At 60.6% G+C, this 19748-nt stretch overlaps 1 protein-coding gene across 2 annotated transcripts in view; it reads left to right on the top strand.

Moving 5' to 3' along the window:
• The window catches only part of ARSG (arylsulfatase G), a 41062-nt gene that overhangs the window by 19436 nt on the left and 1878 nt on the right, over positions 1 to 19748 (top strand). The window contains exons 2-11 of one of the 2 annotated variants that reach the window (XR_012838206.1): positions 1066 to 1828; positions 2146 to 2333; positions 3227 to 3274; positions 3354 to 3465; positions 3775 to 3915; positions 6647 to 6840; positions 7399 to 7479; positions 10810 to 10918; positions 15597 to 15717; positions 19345 to 19435. Coding sequence is in view for 1 of the 2 variants with exons in the window: in XM_075770264.1 (XP_075626379.1) it covers positions 1632 to 1828; positions 2146 to 2333; positions 3227 to 3274; positions 3354 to 3465; positions 3778 to 3915; positions 6647 to 6840; positions 7399 to 7479; positions 10810 to 10918; positions 15597 to 15717; positions 19345 to 19435 (1279 nt within the window). In the remaining variant the exon portion in view is untranslated. The remainder of the gene's footprint in view (positions 1 to 1065; positions 1829 to 2145; positions 2334 to 3226; positions 3275 to 3353; positions 3466 to 3774; positions 3916 to 6646; positions 6841 to 7398; positions 7480 to 10809; positions 10919 to 15596; positions 15718 to 19344; positions 19436 to 19748) is intronic. The other variant, XM_075770264.1, reaches the window with a different exon arrangement.

Genomic DNA, 19748 nt, shown 5'->3' with positions numbered 1-19748 from the left:
ACTGCAGTGCTACGCTGACAGTCCTGAAGCTGCTCATCTGAGTGACAGCCCAAAGCTTTCAAGGTGTGAACAGTGAAACCTGGGAATAATTTGCTTTGCCAGCTACAAACGTCTTGGCCTACAGGTGGGAATCATTGTATTCCCTCTCCTGCCTCCTCCTGTCACCTTATCCTCTTTTGCTTTCCGGTATTCCCTCCTCTCCTTGCCCTCCTGGTTTGTCTTTGTGGATATTGTCCTGCTTGGTGTTGTAGACCATCCCGTGGGAGCTGTGTCCTCCACGGCGCGTTCCTCCCCCAAGGTTGCAGGTACCAAGTGGGGACGTCTGCCGCAGCGCTGGTCCCGGCTGGGTCCCCCTGGTCCCCCGGCCGTCCCCACCCGGGCACAGGTCCCCGTGCCATCCCCGCAGCCGGTGCAGAGCTCCTCCCACAGGGCTCGGCGAGGTTTTGGCAAATCTCTGCAGCTTCGTCTCACTTTGGCCATAACTTTGAGCTCAAGACGTCGTGTTTCATGGCTCCATCTCTGCCATCGGTCTTTGGGGTGTTTGTCCTTGAACCTCTCCACCACTGGAAGCCAAATCCTGCTTTTAGCAGCTGTGTGTGCTTCATCCTGTGAACCCAGGCGTGTCGGGGGTTTATCGCCTTCTGGGTTTGCCTGGGTTTCTGCGTTCCTACCTCCGGGAGCGGCTCCCTCCCGGTGCCCCGTGGCTGCTGCCCGCACGGGCTGCGCTGCCTGCTCTGGCCATCCGGCAGCAGTGGGGCAGGGTGAGCAGAACTAAATTTTAAAAATGAGCTTTAGAAACGTGTCAATTGTTACAAATGAAGGCAAGGCCCTCCACATTTCACCCCCTGTGGTGCTGTGCACCCTGCGGGAAACCATCCCAGCCTGAGCAATGGACGTGGGAAAGCGGCACTCGATGTTTCCAGTCCTTTCCAGTTGAGCCATCGTGAGCTGGGCGGCAAAAAATACAATTTCAAAGGCAAAGTCTCTGGATAAGCCGTTCTGCCCTGGGCCGGGGTGCAGGAGGGCTCTGGCAGGTCCTGACTGTGTCTTGTTTCTCTTGCACAGGGGATGCTGTAGCCGTGCAAGGTGAAGGACGGACTGACAATCGGCGGCAGTGCCACAGCAGTTATTTATCTGCCTGAAGTTCTTTATCCAGCGCTTTGGCGAGCTGAGGAGCCGGTCTGCATGGAAAGAGCCGTTTGTTGGATGCAAACATCCCCCCGGCTGCTGCCGCAGATTGAGCGCGCTTCTGGGGGGGAAAAATACCACTTTGGTTTGGTGTCTAATTAGATATTTACCAGGAAGGAAGGAGAGTTAAAAATAGGGTGACAGTGACTTCAAAGGGTGTTTTTGACTTCTAAGAATAACACCTTTGCTGGCACCAATTTCAGGAATATCAGCTGTGCCTGGGTGTGAAAGATGGAGGAGACGTTGTAGCTTGGTCGGCAGCCAAGGGATCAAACCCAGACCTCCCGGCCACCGGCCCGGCCCTGCAAGAGCAGCTGAGGAGGGGACACTCGCATTGCTGCCCACGGAGACCTCAACTGCACCCGCGGGGACACAGCGGGGGGACTTCGGGGAAGACAAAGCCACTGGTGCCCCAGCGAGGGTGGGAGGGGACGTGTGGCACCATGGGGACCCCCTCCCCGCGGGCGGTGCTGGTGCTCGCCGTGGCGCTGGCGGGGCTCTCGGCTCCCCGGGCAGCTCACAGGCAGCCCAACTTCATCGTCATCCTGGCAGATGATGTGGGTTGGGGGGACCTTGGGGCCAACTGGGCGGAGACGAAGGAGACCCCGCATTTGGATGAACTGGCGGCCGAAGGGACGAGGTAACGTCTGTCCCGCTCCCTGGCCCTCTCCAAGCATCCCCGGTTACTCTGTCCCACAGCAAAGGGGGTTTCGCTCCTGCAGGGACCGGCAGGCGAAGGGGGTTTCACTGACATGGTTTTGGGTGCACGAGGAGGGCACCTAGAGCCCAGCACCTTGGGTGCAGGTCCATCCATCCCCGCTGGGACCTGCGAGCTTCATCCCCTGCTCCAGACCCTTGTCCCTGGGGCAGAAGAGGATGCGTGTAGGGGAGCAGGGAGGGACGGGGCAGCGTCAGACACTCAGGCACTCGCGAGCGAAGCGTCCTTTCATCCTCCAGATTCGTGGATTTCCACTCGGCTGCGTCCACTTGCTCCCCATCCCGCGCCTCTCTGCTCACGGGGCGTCTCGGCGCACGCAACGGCGTGACCCACAACTTTGCCATCGCGTCGGTCGGCGGCCTCCCCGTGAACGAGACCACCCTGGCCGAGGTCCTGCGGGAGGCTGGCTACAGCACCGGGGCTATAGGTAACGCCCGCCGTGCCGAGGGGGCATCCGGGGCAGGGAGATGGGTGGGGGGATGACGATGCCCGTGTCCGTCCCTGTGGAAGAGGTACCGCAGGTAGTTAGGTGAAATGCTGGCAATTAAAGGAAAGTCTAAAGGGAGAGATTTTGCCCATCTCCCTTGGATTTTGCAGTCCCAAGCTGAAAATCTTCATTTTCAAACATAGGATGTTGCCGGAATTCAGCCCCACCCCAGTTCTCCACTTAAGCTCCAATTGCTTCACCTCACAAGGAACGCCCTGGGTTTTCCTTAGCAGACGTGACTGTGCGCAGCACCTCTGCCATCCTGCGTCCCGCGCCGGTGTGATGCCACTGGTGCCGGCACGGTCGGTGCCGCTGGCCCCGTGGCTTTGGGCCCCCTCCTGTCGCCGTGGGTCCCCCCACCCTGCACAAGCCCCAGCTGGCAGCGAGCCCTCTGCACCTGCGGCTCCTGTTGCTCGTGCGCATTGCGCTGGCAGAAAAGCCCTTGGTTTCTCCTTTCCCCCTTAGTTTTTGCAGTTTTCCCTCTTGGATCGTCGCGCTCAGTGGGAGCAAGCACGTGCCGGAGGTCAGAGGATGAAGCTGGTTGTTTGGGAAGGGTTAGAAAGTCGTCTCCTCTGAACACAAATGCATGAAAGAGCCTTTTAAGGCTGGAAGCAGTCAATTTGCACAGGCGTGAGATACCTTATGCATTTTTTCTGAGTTTCTGCCAAAAAAAAAAAAAAAAAAGGCATTCTGGAAATGCAGGCAGCACAAACAAGTAGCCTTTCTTGTTGCTAGATTAAAGCCCCCAGCGCTGCGGGCACCTCCTGGGTGACGGCTGGCAGCGACCGTAGCTGCGTTAACCTCTGAAACGATGTTCTGTGGTTTCCACACAGGCAAGTGGCACCTGGGACACCACGGCCACCATCACCCCAGCTTCCGCGGTAAGGGCTGCGCCGGCGGGGACAAGCCGAGCATCCCATGGTTGCCTCGTCCCCGCCGACACCCTCGCTTGCCCCTCAGGCTTCGACTATTACTTCGGGATCCCCTACAGCCATGACATGGGCTGCACGGACACCCCCGGCTACAACCTGCCGCCCTGCCCGCCCTGCCCGCGGCACGGTGCAGCTGCCAGGTACGGGGATGCGTGGGGGGTTCGCGTGTCGGCACTGGGAGGTGGGTTTTCGCACGGGAGTCCCCAGCCCCGAGAGCTGCCCTTTGCTGCGGTCGCCTCCCCTTATGCTCTGTGCACCCCCCTTTTCCCCCCGCGCACCCTGCAGCAGGGTGCAGGTCATGGAGGTGGGTCGGTCCCCAGAGCATCGTCCCCTTTCCGCTTCCCTCCCCGGCTGCGCCTTTCTGCAAAGCCAGGAGAACAGCCAGGCTCCGTGCCTGCTGCCACACCGGTCCCCGCTCCGGTGACGAGCGTGGGGTGGCTTCTTCCCAGCAGGGTGACAAGAAAAGACTGTTACACGGAGGTGGCCCTTCCTCTCTTCGAGAACGTCACCATCGTCCAACAGCCCGTCAACCTCAGCAGCCTGGCAGCGCGCTACGCGGAGGAGGCAGCACGGTTCATGCAGCGGGCGAGGTGAGATGCCACCCGCTGTCCCCTTCGCCGGGAGAGCTCGTGGGTCACTGCAAACATCTTCTGCGTCGTGTTGGTGCGATACCGGGGGGGGACGGGTGTTGCCCCGTGGTTCTTGGGGAGCAGAGCCGGGGTCTCGGTGGCTCGGTTCCCAGCCGAGGAGGAGGAAGCCACCAAAGCTCTCACCGGCATCCTACAGGGCTCGCTGTGGAAGCCTTTTAGCGCGTCTCCTCTAAAGGGATCGTGTGTTTTTAAACCCACCGTTTACAAGGAAGGTCAGAGCCTTTGAGCTGGGCTGTGCCTCCTTCCTGGGGTAACGTGCAGTGAGATCCCAGCCGGCGGGGAGAGGGAGGGAGGGAGGGAGGGAAGCGCTGCCATCCCTCTGTCCTCCGTCCCTCTGTCTGTGTGGTACACGGGGCGAGGTGGCAGTGGGGGGGCTCTGCCCGGCGGTGGGGGTGTCTCTGCGGGTGGGGGGTGCTGGTGGGGGTGCGGGAGCAGGTCCTGAATGGGTGCGCACAGCAGCTCTGGCAGCAGGACCAGAACAGCACCCGGAGGTGTTTAAACCCACTCTGTACGTGGGGTTTGCTCCGTTTTGGGGATAAAGTGCTCTGGGGTCCCTGGACTTCGGCCGTGTGGGGACACGAGGAGCCCGGGCATGCTCTTCCCCAAGGAGCAAAGCAGCTCCTCCGAGACTACGACCCCAAAGCTCTGCTGCCGGGTTGCATAATTTTAATCCCTATTATCAGCGGATTATGAGCTGTGACTTTGCAAAACACCTCCCTGCAGCGCGGGGAGGGGAAGTGCTGCTGGGCAGTCGTGTCGGAGCCCGTCCCGTGCCGCATCCAGGGATAACACAGACCTGGGGAAGGGCCACGGCGGGGGGGTCCTGCAGGCGTGCTTGGGGAAAGGTTTGTGTAACGCGGGGGAACGAAGGGCTGGGCAGGGAGCAGCCTGCAGGGAAATGGCTCGTTATAAGCCTGGGTACTGTTTTGCACGCGCAACACCTCTAGTTTATCCCCTTTGAGCACCAGGAATCGGCCGCAGCGTGGCCCAGCCACCTGGTCAGGATGTGTGCCTGTACCGGGGCCGGAGGATTCCTGGGCAGCGGGCTGCAGGGCAGCAGCCGTCCCTCCTCCGGTGCAAACCCCCAGCCGTCCGAGGCTGTGAAACCACGTGCGTGAGCTCCGGGTTAATAGGAAAAACCTTTAAACTCCCAATAGTGTTTTGGGGTTATCTGCGTTCATGGAGAACAGGATTAAGCAGGTGCCTGTCTTTTCTCTCCTTCTCTTTGATGGCTTATTCCAGTTTTCCTCTGCCTGACTCATTCGTTATGGGGCAAAAAAAGAACACCGGATTTGTCATCTCGGTGTTTTTTTAACCAGTTGTGTCAAGGTTGAGCAATTCGAGGCAGTGAGGCTTGGCTCTGCTCGGGACACTTAGCGCGCGGTGAACATGGGAGCAAAAGTCAGGGACGTTTGTCTTCAGTTATTGATTAAATCTTTGCTCAATTTTCGGGACAATTCTAAAACGTGGAAGCGAAAGACAAGCGGCACGTTCAGCTGAACACCGTGGTCATGAGCCCGCCCGGATGCTGCAGCGGGGCTGCCCTGGGGCTGCTCTCCGGTGCTGCCGGGTGGGATGCGAGCCGGGGGAAGCAGCTTTCCCTGCTCCAGCATCTCGGGCATCCCAAGGGGAAAGGTGCCACGCAGGATTTTGCAGTGGCAATTTGCAAGGGGTGCATCAGCACCCCCCCGGCCCCCAGCATTTTGCAGGGCCAGGGGACGCAGCCCTTTGCAGGGCTCCAGCGCCGCTGGGGAAGGATGCGACATCTCCGGGCGGTGTGGGATTTACTCATTTTCCATCCCCAGGTGGGTGACGGGTAAAGGAAGGAAGTGCCGAAACGCACGTCGGAGGGGCCCCGAAAGCTTTCTGGAGGCAGCGACGGGGCGGCCGGAGCCGGGCGCGTGCGCGGGCTGGGACACGTCCCCGGGATCCGGCCCCTCCCCACCGCTCGCCATCCCACCCTTCCCCTCAGAGGTCCCTGAGGAAGAGCGAGCCTCGTTGGAGGAGATAAATATAGCTGTAAACAAGAAAACAGGACATGTCCTCTGATGATTTAAAAGCAAATAGACAGCGGGGCAGCGCGCGGCGAGCGAACGTGCCGCACTCCTTGTCCGGGGCTGCTTGGCAGCACCGAGGCGGCGCTCGGGGTCGGCATGGGTGTCCTGCTGCTGCTCATCCTCTGCTAAAATCACCGGCAGGGGCCGAGCGCTTGCTGGGGAGGGGGAGAAAGGGCGAAAATGGGCCCCGTGAGAGAGGGGAGGGAGACGGGTGGGTGCCAGGGGTGCACCGGCGCGGGGTGTTTGGCCGGCGGCTGGCACGCCGCTGGCTGTGGGACACTGGGGTGGAGGAAGGGGCAAGCCCATCTCAAATGGGAGGACAGTGGACAACGGGGAGAGGGTTAAGCAGGAGCAGAGGAGAAGCGGCTCACACTGGGCCAAGCATCCCCCCCTGGAAGGGGAGCAGGTGCCCGGGGGGTTTGCAGCCGGCCGATGCACGAGGCTGGTTTTTCCCCCGGGAGCTGCGGCAGGGGCAGGGGTGGCTCCAGGGCTCGGGAGGAAGGGCCACCCGTCCGTGTGCCCGGGCTCCGCAGTGCCACCACCCTGGCGACTTCCTGCCGCCACCTTCCCTTTCCCCGACCCGACTGAACGCGTTCCCCCTCTTCCCTGTGCAGCGACAGCGGACGCCCCTTCTTCCTCTACCTGGCACTGGCCCATATGCACGTCCCGCTGGGGGTCCCCCCGTCGCCCCCCGCCCCGGGCAGGGACATTTACGGAGCTGCCCTGAGCGAGATGGATGCTCTGGTGGGACAGATAAAGCGGGTCACCGACAGCCACGGAAAGGGCAACACGCTCCTGTGGTTCGCAGGTACAGCAGGAAAACAAACCGGCTGCGGGGGCTGGGGGTGACACCGGCGGCTGCACCGGCACCGCTGTGCGTGGGTGGCGGGGGGCAGAACCCGTATTTGTCCCCTGCCCTCCATGCTCCCGGCTGCTCTGTGGACGATCGGCCACTGGGCTGAACCGGCAGGGCCGTGCCTAATTAAACCACAAATCCTCGCTCATTAAGAAGCCCAAATCCGCTCTCGCTGAGCAGCCTCCCTAATGAGGATGTCTTGGTCCTGACGACAGGAACCGCTCCGTCGCTCATTAACGCCCAAAGCTGGTGGCAGCCGTTCCCCGCCCCCCGCACCCCAGCTCTGCTCCAGCCCCTCACCCGGGACTTGGGCAGCCCCAGCCCTTGAAAAGAAACTTTTAGAAATAAAAATAAACCAACTCACTGCTCTCACAATATGGGAAAGCATCACAGGGATGGGAAGGAGAGATGGAGGGGTCACTTGTCCTTGCTTGCCCCCTCATTGTGGAGGTGCCCCCCAAAACACCCCGGTCCTGGTGTCGCTCCTAGGGACGTTTCTTTCTCTTGCAGGTGACAACGGCCCCTGGGCGCAGAAGTGCGAGCTGGCGGGACGCCTGGGACCGTTCGTGGGGGCCTGGCAGAGGCAGCGAGGTACCCTGGCAGCGTGGGGAGGGCTCCCTGTCGCCGGGGGTGCGGGAGGGGCTGCTCCACAAAGCCCTTCATTGCCCATCGATGGGGACGTGGGGAGCATTTCACCCCCCAGCCTGTCTGCTGTCCGCTGCCCTGGGCTGAGTTCCCTCAAATACACCCCAGAATAATTTTTGTCTTTCAAGCAGACAAATTTTCCCCTAAAACTGCTGCTGGGGGGGGGGGGGGGGGGGGCAGGGCTGCTGAGGAGGGGGCTGGGGCCCCCCCATTCCCTGTTACCCCAGAGCTCGAGGCGAGCGGCCACTGGTTTTGGAGGCGGATGCTCTCACCGCCCAAGCACCGGGGCCATCGGCTCCGGCAGGGTCTCGCAGCCCCCAGCCCCATCCCGCCTGGCAGCCCTCCCAGCCCAGCCCCGCCGGGCTTTTCTTTTCTTTCTCTCCGCTGTTTGGTTGGGGTTTTTTTCCTGCCTTTCCTCCTTTTCCGGCCAAGCCATCTGCTTGGTGGGTTTATTTCAGCCGGAGCGGCCAGAAGCATGCATGAGTCAGGCGTTTCCCACTTCTGCTTGTATTACGCAGTGTAAACGCGCGCCGAGCTCAGTTCCCCTCTTTGCTCGGGGTCAGCGGGGAGGGAGCGGTGGCGGAGGGGCCACGGATGGCAGCACCTCTTCCTCCTCTGCTTCCTCACACCCAGGCGATGCAACCGTGGCCGCTTCCCTGGGCAAACGCTGCCGCCGGGCTGGCTTGCTTTCCCGTTCCCAGAGCCCTTCCTTTGGCTGGCCCTGAGATGAAATCGTAACCTTAATTTATTTTTTTTTTTAGTAAACAAACCCTGCTGACGACCTGGGTTGCTCTTGAGCAACCGACGGTCACAAGCTGGAGCAGATGGTACAGGCAGTCCAGCGTTCGGGAACAAAGCTAGGAAAACACGTCCCCTTTCCAGCATCTCGCTGCCCTGTGAAAACACACCGAGCCCCGGCTATCGCGGGAGGCTGGGGAGGAGGTCGGGCTGGCAGGGCTGTAGGAGCTGGCTGTAAATACCGCCTGGGAAGGATGACTTCTGCAATCCCTCCGCTGGCTGTTGCACGGATGTTTTGAAAGCCAGCCCGGTGTTACTGTGTGCTGCCGGCTGGTCCAACGCTGCAAACACCCGCGCGGGAGGGTGCTGGGTGGGGGGGATGCTCGGCTATCCCATCCCATCCCATCCTGGGGGTGTCATCCCCGGGTGGGGAAAAGCCCTTTGAGGAGCGGGAGGGCAGGGGAGGACGGGCTGCTCGGGACTCCATACATTTCACATAGCATGGCATTTCCTTTTAGGGTCCGACCCAAATTCCAGGGATGTTTTCCATTGATTTTGGGTGGTCACTGGAGTCGATCCTCACTGGGGGAGAGCAGCACATTCCCCCCTTCTCTGGTTGGGGAGCTTTCCACAGCCCCCAGCCCACCCCAAAAACCCATCTCCCACCTTGGGGCCAAGAGCTCAGCAAGGGGGGGGGTGCCAGGATGGGGATGCACATTTCGGGGATGTGATGCTGGGCATGTTTTGAGGCAGGTTTGGAAGGCTCCAGACCTGGTGTCCCTGTGCTGAGGGCCTGCTGTGCACGCTGGGATTGGGACCAGGGGATCCATCCCAGCACGGAATGCTCCGTTCAGCTTTCCTGGAAAGCCGTGGCCTCCACGGTCCCCACAGCAGCAGGGCTGCACCGTCCCTGCTCTGGAGAAAATCCCTGGCTGGGCTTGTGGTGTTTCAGCCCTGTTTACTGCCCAGAGTGTTAATGTGAGCTCGTTTACAGGCAGCTCCGGCGTCCTGCCCAGCCAGAGGTACTTGGGTGGCTGGAGGGAAATGCCCACCCGACGTCCTCCTGGAGACCGTGCATGGAGAAACCCTTGAAATACAGCTGCCGTACTGGGAGGACGAGTTATTTAATATACGTGCAGAGATGGTGATTGATATTAATTGCTGTAATTGCTATAATTTCCTAGGGCATCTGAAGGCAGGGCAGGCACCGTGCCTAAGCCACACGCGATGTACGTTGAAGCACCGTTATGTTTCCAGTAGCCACAACAGACCTCGGTGCCGGTTGTGTCGGGCCCAAAGAGATATTTATCATGGGGAAATGGCCACGGTTTGGGTGGGGAGTGGGAGAGACTGGGGTTGTGCCTGGTCTGTGCCGGCAGGATGGGCAGCGGGATCAGAGACCTTTTCCCTGGATAATTCCTCGTGCCACCAGAGCTGTGGCATCTGTACCGTATGTGTCCTCCTCCGCTCCGGCGGCGTGGGTACGGCAGCATTGCGTGGGAGCGCAGGATCAGCCCAGATGTCCGTAGCATCCAGCAGCGACTCCCGGAGAGGCCGGGCTGGGCTGGGGACCGGTGTAGGGACAGAGAGGAGCGCGGGGCGGCTGTGCCTCGGCGGGGATGTCACCTCTCTCTTGGCTCTGCCCGGAGGAAATGGCTTTGGGTGAGCGCCGTTGCCATGCGCACGCTGAAAGGCAGGCGGACAAAGGCTGCGCCTGGGAAGTTTGCTCAGTGAATCGGGTTGGGATTTTCTGTTTGCCCCATTCCCAGCCCCTTCCCCCCCGAGCTGCCTGGGGCCCTTTGGGCTACAGCCAAAGCAGAGGCTCTCTAACACCCTTCCACCCATTTCGGTGCTCAGCACCCCCATTTTGTTGCTCAGCATCCCCATTTTGTTGCTCGGCACCCCCATTTCGATGCTCAGCATCCCCATTTCAGTGCTTCCAGGTGGAGGAAGGGACCCCGCACCGCGCAGCTCAAACCCAAGGGCAGAGCGGGAGCGTTTTGGGTGATGTCAGGGAAACAACTGAACAGGTTAATTAGCTGTCAGGAGGGTTATCAGCAGGATGGTATTTTTAATGAAGTGGGTTTCTAGCAGGCTGGGTGGCTGTTGGAGCTTTACCTGGCGGAGGGCAGCAGCCTCCTGCACGGGGCCGTTCGCAGCCCCTGGCATAAATTCCTGCCTTTCCCACCTGCTCCGTATTCTTGCCCAACATCAAAAGTGGGTGGAAATGTGGTGGCTCCAGCAGTCGGCTGTGTTCCTCATCACTCGCTGGAGCACAGGAGAAACACAAAGCAGTGCCAAACCGAGCCCCCTTTTTTTTCCCCCCCTTTCCCTATTTCTTTTAAAACTCCTGTAACTCTTCTCCCTCCCCTGACCCAGCTCCATCTCCAGCGAAATCACCCTCCTTTGGGGTCATTGAGTCCAATCTCTGCCTCTGAGTAGCTCCTTTCCCAGAGAAGCTCCGGAGTCAGGAGTTTTTCCCGGCAATGCAGAGCTCCCGGGGGTTGGGGTGCTGAGCGCTGCCCTTTTCTCTTGCAGGTGGGAGCTCAGCGAAGCAAACGACCTGGGAAGGAGGGCACCGGGTGCCGGCGCTGGCGTACTGGCCCGGCCGCATCCCTGCCAAGCGGACGAGCCGTGCTCTGCTCAGGTAGGAGCCCGGCCGGATCCCTGGGGAGCGGGGCAGCCCCTCTGTCCCCGTTTGGAAGGACGCTGGGACCCAGGTGATGATCTGGATTTTGGCAGCAGCAGCTGCCCGCACTGGTTATTGCCTGCCTTGTGCCAAATTCTGTACTTTTGTCCTCTCCCAAGCCCGTAAGACTTAATGCTTCAGCAAAGAGGAGTTGAAAGGGCTTTTTGTGAAGCTGGTGGATTGGCGTTAGCAGCCGCCCGGGCTCCGTGTGCCTCCTGGCCGCGGTGGCTGAGTGCCTCCCGATAATTAAAAGATGACGATGTTCTCTCTCTCCACCAAGGAGCAGGCTTAGGCTTTGTGGTTTGTGAATGGCTTTATGTGGAGGAGGGTGCGGTTGTGGGAAAGGCTGGCTGGAGAGATGGCGCTTGCAATCAGCACAGGATGCGGCCGGGTTGGGACGCAACGAGCAACTTTTGCCGTTTCCGGCGAGAGCGGCGGGGAAGGGCTGCTGCCTCCCGCTCCTCGCCTCGCCGGGGCACGCTGCGCTGCGGAGGGTGGCGTGGAGGGGTCCTTGTTGCAGCAATATTGCACCTCTGCGTGCAGCACTCGCAGCTCTGCGTGCAGCACTCGCAGCTCTCCCTTGCAGGGATTGCACCCCTCTTTACATCCCTCCTTTGCAGCAACTGCAGCGCAGGGGGCACAGCCTGGGCTGGGGGCAGCGCGCTGGGATGTCCCGGCCCCTTTCGTCCCTTGAAGCACACGATGGTGGAGGTCAGGGTGGTAGGGCCAGGGGTGCTGCTTGGTGTTGGGAAAGTGTCCCAGCTGCTGGAAGCGGGTCCTGCCTGGTGGGCCCTGGGGAGGTGCTGGGTGTTCCTAAGGTCCCTGAGATAAGCTGGAGCCACTTACTCCTTACACGGCCTGAGGGCAGCTGTGGGAGCTGGGGCTTGCAAGTGGGGGAAGGTTGAAGGCGTGAGCTGGGGCACTGACGTTGTGCAGAGGGGCTGGGGTGCACACAGCACCCCTTGGTTTTACCTCCAAACCCTTATCTCCACGGCTGGGTGACGGACCGACCGCTGGGACGTGGGGCAGAGCTGCCAACCCGTGCCCGCTCGAGCGGCTGGGGCAATGCGGTGCAGGATCAGTGCCCGTCCCCGTCCCCCTGTCCCACCAGTCCCCTCGCCCTGCACACGCTGCAGCCCTGCCGCCAAGCCCAGGCACTCTGTTTATCTCCCCGAAGACCTTATCTCCTGCATTTCCCAGCTCCAGCCCAGCAGGTTGGGCAGCTGGAAATGTAGAAAGCCGGCGGTGCTGTGCTGCGCTGCGCTGCGTGCCAGCTGCTCGGAAAGCGGCTCCGCGGCTCCCCGGGAGTCACAGCTCAACCGGGATCCTCCCCAGCGCAGCCCAGCGTGGCCATGGGGCCGTGCCCGGCTGGTGCAGGGTGATGCCCTGGCGTCAGGAAAAGGCACCCCCCTGTTTGGGAGACAGCGCAGAGCCAGCATGGGGGACGCGTGTGACGGCCCGTGCTCAGAAAGGCGTCACCGCTGTGGCCCCGGCCATGGTCTGAGCTTTTGGGCAGGGGATGCAGAGGGATGCAGCGGGATGCGGAGGGATGCAGCGGGATGCAGAGGGATGCAGCGGGATGCAGAGGGCAGGGGCTGCTCGCTGCTTGCAGTGCCTTGGGGCAGGCAGCTTTCTTCCACACCCAGAGCCACCCTTGGGGACGTCCCTTACAGGACAAGCATGTGCTGGGTTGGCTTCTTGCTGCCCTCATGAAATAGGGTGGTTAAAGACTTGTACCCCCAGCTGGTGCAGAATCTGGGGAGGGAATGAAATCTGTGGGCAAATGTGGCTGGGAAACCTCGAGGAGGGACCTCTGCCTGGTGGGATCCCCTGGGAAGGGTAGGGGCTGGGCGAGGGCAGGCGTTAACCACCTGCGTGAGCCTCCTTCTGCCCCTGGGGTTATGAAAATGCTGACAGCCTTTGCCAACCGGCTTGGGAGAAGAGCCCGCGCCTTGCCTCTCCCCGGCATCGCTCGGCTTTGTGTCCTCCCCGGTGCAGGGAGTGGAGGAGTGAGCGAGGGTGAGTGTGCCCAGGGGCCGGGGAAGCTGAAGCCAGCAGAGAAATGCTGATGTATCACCGTGGACCTGCACCTGCATGCTGGTTTCTGCAGAAAACTGCCTTGTCGGCTTTTCTTAATCATGTTTAATTGTCGGAGCCACCCGCCGTGCATCTGCCCTTCCTTTCCCCCAACCCAAAGCAGGGCATGGAAGAAATAGGTCAGTGGGGTGGTGAAGAAGCAGCAGCAAATTGCACCACCCTGGCTGTGCCGCTGGCGTGGGGCTGGGCAGATTGGGCAAGCTGGTTGCGGTGTGGGGAGAGCTGGCTCAGCTGCCTGCAGCTGCCTGCAGCTGCCTGCACCACGTCACGGCCGGGGCAGGGCAGCACTCCCCGCCGTCCTTGTGCCCGGGATGCTCGTTGCCAGCGCAGCGCCCGGGGCAGCTCTGCCCCTCGGGGTGCAGGCAGGGACCTGCCCGTCCCTGGGCACTGCTGGGCCCTTCTCCCTCCGTGTTTGGGGCCACGAACACGGGTTTATTTATTAAACCCTTCTTGACCAGGGCAGGGGGTTGGCAGCGTGGCTTCCCCTTTCCCTGCGAGCACGGCTTCCCCAGCTTGGCGTCCAGGATGTGCCTGCTGCTGGGGCCTTTGCTTTGATGCCAACTTTGACCAAAATCCTATCTTTTCTTGCCTTTTTCCATGGGTTACATCTGCCCGTGGCCGGGGGGAGCTTTTTGACCACTTCTGCCCTCAATCACGTCGTCCTCCCACCTTGGTGGTGGTTTCCAGCAGTCCTATCCACTGGGTCAGGGCTGCTCGGTGCAACCGTACGAGCATCCGCATGCACCGTGCTGGGGGCCAGATCCTGAGGGTGCTGAGCACCCATGGGACCAGGACCGCACTGACCAGGGTGTGCCCCAGGCTGCCATTTCGGGTGGACCTGGGCTGACCCCAGGGAGGTGCCTGCAGGGATGTGCCCTGCCTTGGGCGCAGTGGGGAGCCAGAATTTTTTTCGGCGCCTCCCGGCTCGCCTGGCCGCTGGGACCGTCTCCACGAGCGTGCCGTACCGGGGCTGCCTCTCAGCAGTGTTTGTTCTTATTTGTTCTCTCCGTCTCTTAGCAGCTAAATTAAAACTCGTTGAATGGGAGAACCGGGGGCCCTTAAGCCCTGGGCTCTTTTCTCTCTCCGCTCACGCAGCCGCCGTCGCACACCGGGCAGGAGCAGCGCGGTGGCAGGACGGTGGTGGCAGGACGGTGGTGGCAGGACCGGAGCGGTACCCTGGGTGCCACAGTTGGGGCACCTGGTGTTTTCGCCTCCCCCCAGCAATTTCCTTGCCCCAGCTGAGCCCCGAGCTGCCGGCACGAGGGTTTTGCAGCTGGGGGGATGCGGGCTGAGTCCCCGCTGGCTGCCTGGCGCTGGTGGCTCTGCCGGCTCATCAGCTCCCGTGCCACGGCCTCGTCCCCGGGGAGGGCTGTGCTGTGCCGTGTCACTTGGCCACACTGACGTCCCGCTGTCCCCCGGGGCTGTGGGACACCCCCGGTGTAGGGTGGTTCCTTTTAGAGGTGTGGGGTGACCCCGCAACCACGTCAGCAAGAGGAGGGATGTGGTGGGGGGGCACAGACACCTGTGCCTCGCAGGGATGTCGGGGTGAGGGTCAGACGTGGGGGCTGCGAGCGGGCTGCCCCCGTCCCGCTGGACCAAAGCCCGGATTCTGCTGGGCAACGTGGCCAGAGGAGGGGGACGCCGATGCCCAGGCTGTGCCATGGTCCCCGTCCCACCCCAGCAATGACTTTGCTGGACCCGTGGTCCCTCTGCACCGCGGGGACGTGCCGGCGGCTGGGCAGTCGCCAAGGCTGAGCTCTGGCCCCAGGGCCCCACGTAGCAGGCAGGGAAGCAGAGACTTTCCCCCTCCGCATCCCCATGGAGCCAGAGGGACATCGGGTCACCCGCTCCTTCCCCGCGTCCCTCCGCACCGGGAAGCGACCGAGGATGAGCCCTGAGCGCTCTTTTGTGGCTGAGGCCCCTGAAAAACCCGGGAGGTTTACGGTGGAAATGCTGACGGGCATTTTGGTGGGAGTGCACAAAATAGCACCGCTCTCATTTTCCATTCTGGCTGCGACGGCTCGTGCTGCGCCATGCAAAAGCGAGACCACATTTTCCTGGGGCGACGGGATCTGCTGTCATTGGCGTAAAAAGTCCCTGTGCTAGCACTTTCTCCGGAGGGTGACCTGCTGCCTTCCCCGTGTGTCCCCGGCGGGGGACAGGAGGGCGGGAGGGGGCTGCCCCGCTCCCCACCGTGCCCCTGCCCTGCGGGTGTGGGATTTGCCGGGCGCGGGGAATGGCAGATCCTGGCTGAACCCGCAGTGCCTGGCGAGCAGCCGGCGCTGGGGGTGGGAGGTGTGCTAAGCTGGGGCTTGCCGGGGCCGAGTCGCTGCTTGAAGCCGGTTTTAACCTTTTCTGCAGAGTTCAGCTGTTGGGATGGGTGCTGGGAAGCGGCCGTCCCCCCCACCTCAAGGCACTCCCCTGCCCTCGGTGCACCGAGTGCCCCCCCGGGCGAGGGGCTGTGGGGTGCAGGTGGGGTTGGGGGGACCCTCTGGGGTGCTCCACTCCTTGCTCTGATGAAAGCCACCTCTTTCCCCAGCACGCTGGACATCTTCCCTACGCTTGTGGCCCTGGCTGGAGCGACGCTCCCCCCGAACAGGCGCTTCGACGGCTTGGACGTGTCCCCGGTTCTCTTTGGGTGGTCGGATGTGGGGCACAAGGTAAGGCAGAGCCACCCCCCCGGTGACATCCCCCTCCTGACAGCAGGTCCCACCGCCTCTGAGCTAAAACAGGTAAGGGGGGGGCGGGAAGGCTCAGAGCTGGCGACGTGCCGACCCATGGGAGCATCATCCCCCCGGCCTGGGGGAGAGGACAGCCGGAGACGGCTGGGTGCTGTCCAAGGCTGGGATCGGGGTAAAAGGGCTTTTGGATTAATGAGGAGTTGTTTTATGCTTTGTTCATAAATCTGGGATCATAGGTGTAAATGCCTGTGCCTGCGGCTTGGCGTGCCTTCCCGTGTGCCGGCTCTCCCGGGGGACGCTTGGGCTTCCCTGCCCGCACGGCCACCCCGCTGTGCCCAGCACGGCGTGTCTCCTTTCCAATTGCAAAAGGTACATCACTGCGGGAAAGAAAAGCCTCAGACCTAGTTGTATCTGCTTTATTTATCTTGCTCGGTCAAGACATAACGAAGCCCTCCTCCAAGTCCCTTGGCCGGGGAACGTGCCCGTTACTGATGCTCAAGCGGGGCAGCCCATCCTGTACCCTGCAGCTCTCTGGCCATACAAAAAGAGCTGCTGACAGCTCCTTTAAGCCTAAAAACCACAGTTAGCAGAACAAGCAGTATGGCGATGCATTTTTCTTGGACATGCACAAGATTTTTGCAGAACCAAAAGAAAAAGAAAAAAAAAAAAAAGTGGCTTTAATAGCAGTCCCACAGATAAAGCCTGATTTTGCTTTTAAAGTCCACCCTCCCGCGAGCACCACGAGCCAGCTCCCAGCGGGAATCTTGGATTTGCTTTCTGCGTCCATCAGGGTTTTGGTATTTGCTTCGTATTTATGGAACCCTCTGCTGAACTGTGAGATAAAGTGGGGAAGCGGATGGGATGTGGCCAAGGCGCTCCGCTGTGCTCCTCGGGATTAACCCTCTTCTGCATGCGTGGCACCGGCAGTGGGGGACTGGTGGTTTGCTGGGAGCAATGGTTTGTGGGGAGCGATGGTTTGCTGGGAGCGATGGTTTGCTGGGAGCGATGGTTGCTGGGAGCGATGGTTTGCTGGGAGCGGTGGTTTGCTGGGAGCAATGGTTTGCTGGGAGCGATGGTTTGCTGGGTGTCAGGGCACAGTGGAGGGGCGCAGGCCCGCAGGAGCCATTCCTGTGTGTTTCAGACCGAGGAATGAAGTCCTGAGCTGTGATGCACCGCCAGCTCCCCAGCATCACCCCGGCCCAGCGCTTTTTTGGAGGGGGGCTGTACTGCAGTCAGGGTGAATTGACCCCTGCGGAGCTGGGGGGCACAGCCGGGTCCTTCCTGCCCGTCGCACAGCTGGATGCAATCCAGCTGCCTGCACTGCCGCGGGATGGGGTGACCCTGGAGGGGACTCACAGCACCCCCCTGCCCCGGCCCCACGGGGTGATCGGGAACAAGCGCGTGTCCCCGCTCCCTCCCCGCTTGGCTCTCTGCCTTTCACCTCCCGCTTGCGAGCGTCCGATAGCACCCCCCCCCCCCCCCCCCCCGCTTTGATGTTGCAGGGTTTTCCTTGACACAAATCCTCCCGAAAGCGGTTCCTTTGCTCGTCCCGCCGCCCGGTTTCCGCACGAAGCCGACAGCTGCTTTCCTACCCGGGGTCCCTCGGGCGGCTGAGGCTCCCCGGCGCGCGCTGCCCGGCGTAACCTTGCTCGGCGTCCCAGCCCGCGTGCTCGGCACCGGCACAACCTGTGACGGGGCTGGGGCGATGCCAAGGTCCTGCTTTGAGCGAAGGCTATTTACAGTAAAAATAAACACATCCTACAAAATGTATCAAGGGTACAAGTGTCAGACAAATAAGCTCTTTCCATTAGCTCAATGGCAGAGGGGTGTGCGCCTGCTCCCCACGCACCCGCTCTCTTCTGCGAACAGCCCGGAGCTCCGAGTTCAGTTTCTGGGGAGAAAAGGATTTATTTCCCCCTTTCTATTATTTATTTTTTTTTTTAAATTAAAATAACACAGTCACAGATCAATAGAAGGGTTGCAGAGCTGGGAATGTTTCTTGAAAGGGCTCAATCGAAACAAGCTCCTTAATTATGCAATAAATGATAATAGATTTTCTTAGTGTGGGGTTTTATGAGGCAGTTTTAGGAACGTGCTAGTTGGTAGCAGGGGAGGTTTGAGTGCCTTTACACCGAGATGGCAGCATCCCAACTGTGCTGCTAGAGGTGTGGGCAAAGCTTTAGGGCTGGAAGCGGATGAATTGGTTCAGTTCCTGGTACTTTGGCTTCAGGAGCCCTTGAATATTTGCCGATTTCTGCTTTGGAGCTGTATTGTTCTGACTGAGGAGTGTCAGCATGAGGGGACTCTGTAGCAGGGGTTTCCTCCTTGCAGCAGCCTTACACTGAACCACCTCTTCCACCTTACACCCCTTTTTTTCCCCCTAAAATATGACTTTTAAACCAAATTCCAGGAGATTTTTTTTTTTTTTTTTAATTCACTTTGCAAGAGAGGTCAATAAAGGAAACCGAGAGCATTTGGAAATCACCCCTCCCCTGAATCCTGGCATTTCTCAGATGAGGTACCAACTGGCCCCCCGAGACAGCGGCTGCATCCGGACCAGGCAGCGCAGGACCGACATCCCCGGGTGACCGAGCAGGATGCCCGGCGGTGCTGCGTGCCGGGGCAGAGCTCTGTGCCGGGCACCTGCTAAGACATTACCGCGCTGATCAGCTGCGAACGCTGTTGCTAAACTTGGCATCGCAGCTGCCTACAACTTCAGCAGATGTTTCTAATTTTTAGCACAGTGGAAATTTCTTGAATCACTTTTATACTCGGTTCCCAGGGAGGAAACCTCGAGTGACTCATCCCTCAATGAAGCCATTGGCTCCGCGGCAGATACTGTCTGACAAGACGAGCCCGCTGAACTGTCCAGCTCACTTGTCTTCTCGGTCCCATGTGCCAAAGCAGTCGTCCTGTGCAGATCAAGTGTCCTAAATACCAAAAGGGAGAGATTTGACCCACCCTTCCCTCCTTCCTTCCCTTCTGACCCCCATTCCCTGTGCCGGGACGGCTGTTGTTAGGGAAGGGAGCGCTCGCACAGCGGGGTGAGTCAGCGGCGGAGATGGACCGGGAGTGATGTTCCAGCACCTCACCTACCCGTGCAGGCTCTGCTTCGCGGGAGCTCACCCTCGGCTTGCGGCTCGCGGCTGGCCCCAGGCAGCGACTCGGCTCCCTTAGGTGTCCCTGCACTGAGCTGGGAGCACAGAGGGAGATGGGTGTCTCGTTGGCACGGGGCAGTGGTGGGTGACACAGAGCACCTGAGACCGTCCCGGCTCCAAAATATTCTGCCCTGCTCTGCTGAAAGCCCCCACAGCTTCCTGATCCCTTTTATTGCGGTAGAATTGGTCTGGGGAGGTAAATTCAGAAGAGGGTCCTGCATGCAGGGCCAGGAAGGCACAAGAGAGCTGCTGGTGTTTCCCGGTGCCCTCTTGCTGTCACCCCACCCTTCAGCAAGCAAAACTGGGTTGGTTGCTCACAGTCCAGGGGCTAAACGGGGCCTCTAAATGTGTGCACGGGTGGGACGTGGTCTCGTCTGGGGAGGGAGCGAGTCTCAGGGCAGGATTTCTCTGCAACAGGCTGACGGGCACTTTTCTGTTCTTCCTTCAGGTTCTGCTCCACCCCAACAGCGGGGCAGCTGGGAAGGACGGCGAGATAACGGCGCTGCGGCTGGCTCAGTACAAGGCGTTTTACACCACAGGTACTGCCGCCATTTTAGAGATTGTAAAGTCTGGGAAAAAAACTTCTGGAATTCTTGGTTCCCTGCAGATACGGGTAAAACCCAACTCAGGTTAATTCAAGCAAGAGCAAACCCAGCGAGGAGTAAGTATGTGCCCCGCTGCGTGATGGGCTTTGCAGCCCGGGGCTGTTGGCCTCAGAAGCACTCTCGGACTAGCAGCAGGACCTGGGCTCCCAAAGCTGGGACATGGTGGGACTGGGCCATGACAGATGGGTGAGGGACACAGAGGTGCCTGGGCAGCCGGGGACTCCGGTGTTTTTCTCTCGTTTCTTCC

This window comes from Balearica regulorum, chromosome 18, assembly GCF_011004875.1.
Source record: "Balearica regulorum gibbericeps isolate bBalReg1 chromosome 18, bBalReg1.pri, whole genome shotgun sequence".
NCBI lineage: Eukaryota > Metazoa > Chordata > Aves > Gruiformes > Gruidae > Balearica > Balearica regulorum.
The sequence above is the reverse complement of the archived record's forward strand: the minus strand, read 5'-3'. Positions and strand labels throughout refer to the sequence as shown.